The following is a 6,860-nucleotide window of genomic DNA, read 5'->3' as shown; positions in this document are numbered from 1 at the left end:
CTTGGTAAGCACATCTAGGGCAGCATCTTTCATTTGAAATATGTTCACTGGTATACCATCAATTCCTGGAGCCTTATTTTTAGCCAGTTCTTTCAAAGCAGTTTGAATTTCTTCCTTCATCACCACAGGCATTTGCTCAATATTGTTTCATGAAATTCTTCTGTGTCTACCAATTCCTTTTGGTATAATAACTATGTATACTCTTTCCATCTTCTTTTAATATTTCCTGGATCATTTAATATTCTGCCCAAAGCATCTTTAAGTATTAGGTATTTCGCCATACAGGAGCTTCAAATATTAGCTCATGGTTACAAGACAGTCACAGCACGGGGTGGGGGGTGGGGGGCTGGAAGAGCATAGCAGCCAATAAGGATGGAATGGATTCAAAGAGAACAGTCACCACCTAGACCAGCTCTGAAGTGGAGATAAGTTAGCTCTTAGAAGGTCCCTTCAACAGGCTGTCAACTAGCCAATCTCTAATCATACCATCAGCAGTAGGTGCAGGGACAGAGGCGTGAGAGAAAAACCATAAACAGCTGACTTTGAACCACCTGCCTTTAGGTTGGCAGCTTTACCACTATGCCACCAGAGCTCCCTCTGTAACAAATTATACTAGCTCTGATTTACTATTTAGCAACTCAGAGGACTAGTCTCCTAAATAACCGCTTAACTAGCAGCTGAAACAAGGAAAGCACTAGCCTTGTGAAAGATGGACATGAGTAAACTCTCATTTCCCTCAAGAAGACTCAGCCCTCTAGTTGGAAAGCGAAAAAAACCACCCAGACAGCACAGCTTCAAGCAGCATGGAATCCCTAGGAGTGTCGTCATCAGCTAATGATAACTTCAGCCTCTGTGATGATGAAGGTCAACCATAAACTGTTTTGAAGACAGGTAAAACTTCTAGTTAGATTTTCAGGCAGACTGTAGAGTGTTAGTTCATTCTGTAACCTATATCATATATATGGAGTTATCGTTTTCCCTGTTTTGTTTTGTTTTTTAAAAAAGTTAGTTTGCTTTCTACAAAGATGGCGCCGAAAGCGAAGAAGGAAGCCCCTGCCCCTCCCAAAACCGAAGCCAAAGCAAAGGCATTGAAGGCCAAGAAGGCAGTCCTGAAGGGCGTCCACAGCCAAAAAAAAAGAAGATCCGCACGTCACCCACGTTCCGGTGGCCTAAGACGCTGAGACTCCGACGGCAGCCCAAATACCCCCGGAAGAGCGCTCCCAGGAGAAACAAGCTTGACCACTATGCCATCATCAAATTTCCCCTGACCACTGAGTCAGCTATGAAGAAGATAGAAGATAACAACACACTTGTGTTCATTGTAGATGTCAAGGCCAACAAGTACCAAATTAAACAAGCTATAAAGAAGCTCTGTGACATTGATGTGGCTAAGGTCAACACTTTGATTAGGCCTGATGGAGAGAAGAAGGCCTATGTTCGACTTGCTCCTGATTATGATGCTTTGGATGTTACCAACAAAATTGGGATCATCTAAACTGAGTCCAGCAGGCTAATTCTAAATGTAATAAATTTTTCTCACCAAAAAAAAAAAAAAAGTTAAAGTTTATAAACTGTATTGGTTTCATTCATTCACACATTTTGTTTTTCATGCAATTCATTACTCTCATCAAACCTTTATTGTACATTGCTTCTCTTCACCCAATGTATCTATTTATTTTTGAGAACCACCTTTAGCAAATACAGCAAAGACAAAGATTTCCAATAGCATTATTTTTAAAAACAGAAAGGAATTCTTATTTATGGAAAATCAAGTGACTTTAATTTGAAAATTTGTGAACTATTTTGTATCATATGAACTCGCTAAAAAACCAGATCTTCTCAGCGAGGTCTGGTGGCCTAATGGCAAGAAGCTGCACTGCAATCCCAGAGGTGTGTGGTTCGAATCCAACAGATGCTCTGCTGAAGGAGGGACAATCTCCTCCTGTACCAGTCAGATCTGATCTGACAGTACACACACAAAAATAATAAAAATTTTTACAAATGGGATCATTCTCAAAACTGAAAGGGGAGTAGTGAGTGGCAAAGGGGAAGCAGTAAATAAAGAATATATTGCTCAGGAAAGTGAAGGAAGAAATTTCATTTTGTTTGGCATTATATTCATCTTGGACGGTTTTACATCTTTGAGAAAATAATAATATATGGCAACAGTACCAACTGAAAAAAATTCTTCTTCCCTTAATCTGTACAATTTCATGCCAGTTATTTTAATTTGTATCGCAATTCCTAAAGCCTTCCTTAAGAAAATAAATACATCATGATTTTCTAAGATCTAGAACAACTACAAATTCAGTGACTGTAAATTAGGGTACTTACTGACTTAAAAAAATTCTGTAATTGAGGCTCCCTATGAATGACTGGAATTCCAAGTTCTTTATAAACTTACAATAAAATCTCAATTAAAAAAAAGAAATTGGAAAGAAAGAGAGAGAGAGAGTGAGCTCTGGAAGCTTAGTGGTAAGAAGCTGTGCTGTCAACCCAAAAGCACATGGTTCAAATTCACCAGCTGCACCACAGGAGAAAAATGGGCAATCTCCTCCCATGCAATTTACTGCCTCTGAAGACCCACTCGATGGTCAGTCTGACTCAAGGACACACAACAATATCACAGTCAAAAGGATTTTGGGTGGCTTGTAAGTTATGTGCTACAGCTGTTAAAATTCACCAGCCACTGGTGGAGTCTCTATCAATTTTACAACAATGGATTTCTTTGTTTTTCTGGTTTGTCTTGGTCAAATTTTAATGATTTCCTACTGTGAAACACAAAATATACATATGAAACAGGATGAGAAAATACAACTATTTTTCTCTATAAGGGGCCGATAATAAAAAAGCAACTTATTTACTAGCTTTATTTTTTTTAATTTAAAATAAACGTAATAACAATTTATGAGCATTTATATTTCTTGTTTTTGACAAAAGACTACAGGTCTTTTTTTGGCAATGTGAGAAAGTGAATGTAGATGCCAAACATATAAAAACCACCATCACTGAGTCAATTCCACTCCTAGAAGCCTTCTGACCGGTCAGAGCACAGCTGCACTCCAGAGGGCTCTCTTGATTACAACCTTTCCAGAGGCTAACTGCCAAGTCTTTCTTCCACAGGGGTGCTGAATAAAACCATTTGTGCCACCCAGTGATCTTACAAACACATGCTATCATTAGATGTCACTGAGTCAGTCCAACTCATAGCAATCCTATAAACAAGAGAATCAGTCCAACGTGTTCATAGCAATCCTATGAACAACAGATCTAAACTTGGTTTCTACCTATCCTGTGACATCCTCACAATCTCTTGTACACTCAATCCCACTGCTGCAGGCACCATGTCAATCCACATGGTTGAGAGTCTTCCTCTCCTTCACCATCCTTCTCCAAGGTATAACATGCCCAAAGTATGTGAGATGAAGCTTCATCATCTCTGCCTCCAAAGAATACTATGCTTCACCTTCTCCAAAACATATCTGTTTGATATTCGGTACTCTCCTCTAACACAGTCAGTATATGTCAGTATAAACATAATACTGACTGTTAAAAAAGTCAAAGGCAGACGGATGTCTTGACTTGAAGAAAGGAGATACAGACTAATTCTATTTCATAAACCACAAAATTATTCCAATACAGGTTCTTAAGCATTCTAAAAAGAGTAAAACAAACAAAAGACATGATTTTGGATAAACCAGAGATTAATTCTAGATAGGAACCTGAGGGGGTTCCCTATGTTCTTCAGATTTCACTTTGCTTATCTGTAAAATTCAGTCATTCAACGTGAATTTCTATAAAGTGCCAGGCACTATTCTAGGTGTTCAGCACTTTGAACACTGAACAGACCCTAGTCATCATGGCACTTAGATTCTACTGTACAAAAATAATGAGAAATAAAGTCCATACTATATTAGGGAGGTTCAATTAAAAAAAGGTCAGTGAAGGACTCATTGAAAAAACCAGCACTAGAACAAAGATTGAAAGAAAGCATAAGAGAGAACCTAATGACACCTGGGGTCTAAATATGGAAGAGTATGAGAAATAGCCCTGAGGCAAGAATGCTGGAGAAACAGTTAGTAAGCCAGTGGGGCTATCACAGAGGGGCACAGTGGAACAGAGAGGGAAGTTACTGGAACATGAGGTCAGAAAAAGAAGGTAGTAGGACTACTCCACCTGCAGCACAACCAGGTGTCTATAGAGCCCTAGATAGACCTATTTCTAGTGTAAGCACTGCCCTGACAGGATTCTTCTATGAGGATTAACTGCACTGTGAAAGAGCTATTTACTCTGGTAACAAAAGCCCATCCAATTGATTCCAACTTTGGGCGACCATCTATCTGCTAGATTTCCAAGGATGTAAATCAATCTTTATAGAAGACTACTCATCTTCCTCCTAAGAGTGGCTGAGGGAATCAAAGCACTAAACTTGCAGTAAGCAGCCCAATGCATGATGCACTACACGACCAGGGCTGGCAAGTGCTGTACAAATGAGAAGCATTCTTATCCTATCATTAAATTTCTGTATGTTGAGGGTTTTTTTTATAACATCAGAGAGCTCTGCCAAGCTCTTCTTTAGCAAAAAGCAATAATGAATAACAACAGCAACTCTTTCCACGTAAAATTCAAACCACAACACATTTCTATTTCAACATCAAGTGAAGAACAGTGTGAAAACCAAGCCCACAGAACATATAGGGCCCAGGGATAATGAGTAGTTTCTCTTCAAGTGCTCAGAAAGGAAAAGGGAGGTTCCAGGGTTTAGGGAGAGCACTCTCCTGTTACCATGGTGAACCACTGCTATCAATTTCATTCTGACTCATAAAGACCCTTTAGAACTGCCCCTACAGGGTTTCCAAGGCCATAGATCTTCAGGGAAGCTGACTGACTCCTCTGTCTCTGGAGTGGCTGACGGGCTCAAGTTACTCGGATTAGCAGCCAAATGCTTAACTACTGCACCACCAGAGATCCTTTCACACTGACAAAGCAACAAAGTCAGTCTAAATACAAAGGTGTGTCTAATCCAGGCCATCGTCTTCTCAATTACTTGTTATGCTTCAGAGAGTTGGACAATGACTAAAGATGACAGAAGATGAATAGATGCCTTCGAGTTGTGGTGTTAGAAGAGTCTTGAACATACCATGGACTACCAAGAAAACAGGTCTGTCTTGGAGAGGGTGAAACCAAGTCTCTCCTTGGAGGTTAGAATTTTGAAGCTCTACCTCACTTACTTTGGGCAGGTGGCCAGGAGAGATCAGGCCCTCGGAGAAGGACATCATTCTCAGAAGGGTAGACAAACTGCACAAGAGAGAGCGATGGGGGGTGGTGTGTCAGAATTAGTGAGACACACTGACTCAGGACAGGGAAGGGTTCAGAGCTGCTGTACATAGGGTTGCTATACATGGCAAACGACTCAACGGCCCATAACAACAATTAACAAACCATAAGTTTGGAAGGAGTGGCATCCACTTCCTAACTAACATGCCTCCAGAAATTCTATGAAATTTGATAAATGTCGACAGTTGTAGAGGAGATTCAGGCCTTTTGTTTATAGGGTCACTATTGAGTTGTGCTTGACTCAAAGTCAATCAACAACAACCACCACCACCTATCCAAATGGTTTTATTAACATACACAAAATGTATACTAGGAAAAGTTACATTACTGAAAAGACCTGTTGCAGGGTAAAATTTAAACTTTTGAACTAGGTCACTTATCTCGTTATGATACCTAACAGCTAACCTTTTTAAGGGGTATTCTGGAATTGGTCTGCTTCATTTTTATTTGTCTTCTTCATTTTATTATTAGCTTGTGTTATCGAATCTTTAGATAAATTTGTTTGTTTCACCTACAGACCATTACCGCCTGTATGAAAATAACTCATATTCCCCATCACTGATTCTCACTGTCCCAACTCTAGTGCCACATTGCCAGTTATCATCCTAGCATACATTGATGTGTTCATTTCTAGGAAGAAATTATCCTACCCTTGAATTAACTTAGTCAAGTATAAACCACCCTCTGAGGATGTATTTATTATCTCTATCCCATACTTAGGGAGCAGTTGTCACCTAAAGGTAAGAAGCTCTGCTGCAGTCCCAAAGACACGCAATTCGAATCCACCAGCTGCTCCGAGGGAGAAGGATGGGCAACCTACCAGAAAGTCATCTACGGGTCGGTTCCGACTCCCCAGCACACAATCCCATATTTAAGAGTGATGTAACTAGACAAAAGTACCACAAACAGGAAAAGGGAACTGGCAATGAGTTTGGGCATTTCTGGTCCAAGCTAATGCACTCAATTATTGCTACACTCCAACAGTGACTTACTTCTGTGTTCAACCTCAGACACAATAAAATTCATCAACTGAAAAGTAGCTCTCTCCATCCTAATTAACAGTGGAAAGCAACTTAAGAATCAGTTCCCTCAAAATTCAAGTTATCACTTATTTCCTACCAAGAGTTAACTCCTGGCATAACCCAACCTGTACTCATCCCAAAATTTCACTGGGCACAGAGATCATACAAAAGAAAAGATCTCCTACCAGGGATGTGTCTCTGCGCTTCCCACAGATACCCTCACAAAAGCAGAGATCCTCTCCGAACCTCAAAGTGAATCTCTGCGGCCCCGATCTGTGACCGACGTGCCTCGACAGCAGCTCTGCCTCAAACCATGCTGCAAACCAAGCCTCCCTCTACTCGCTCTTGGCACTGCGGCCCTGGTGCCAGAACTAGTAGTTGTAGCCCTTACCTGCTCCTCAGCTTCCGCCATGGTGCACCAGCAGTCACATGACAGACCCGGAAGTGAGAGAAAACAAGACTCCGGGGCGCAACGCCTGCTAGGAAATGTAGTTTTGTGGC

The 6,860-nt window shown here is 40.7% G+C and overlaps 1 protein-coding gene across 1 annotated transcript in view; it reads right to left on the bottom strand.

Moving 5' to 3' along the window:
• The window catches only part of VPS41 (vacuolar protein sorting 41 homolog (S. cerevisiae)), a 286,074-nt gene extending 279,303 nt beyond the window's left edge, over positions 1 to 6,771 (bottom strand). The window contains exon 1 of the mRNA XM_006887620.1: positions 6,751 to 6,771. Coding sequence (XP_006887682.1) covers positions 6,751 to 6,771 — 21 coding nt within the window. The remainder of the gene's footprint in view (positions 1 to 6,750) is intronic.
• Positions 6,772 to 6,860: the final 89 nt, after the last annotated feature.

Source organism: Elephantulus edwardii, unplaced genomic scaffold (genome assembly GCF_000299155.1).
Source record: "Elephantulus edwardii isolate Elephantulus edwardi_28Jun2011 unplaced genomic scaffold, EleEdw1.0 scaffold00059, whole genome shotgun sequence".
Lineage (NCBI taxonomy): Eukaryota > Metazoa > Chordata > Mammalia > Macroscelidea > Macroscelididae > Elephantulus > Elephantulus edwardii.
The sequence above is the reverse complement of the archived record's forward strand: the minus strand, read 5'-3'. Positions and strand labels throughout refer to the sequence as shown.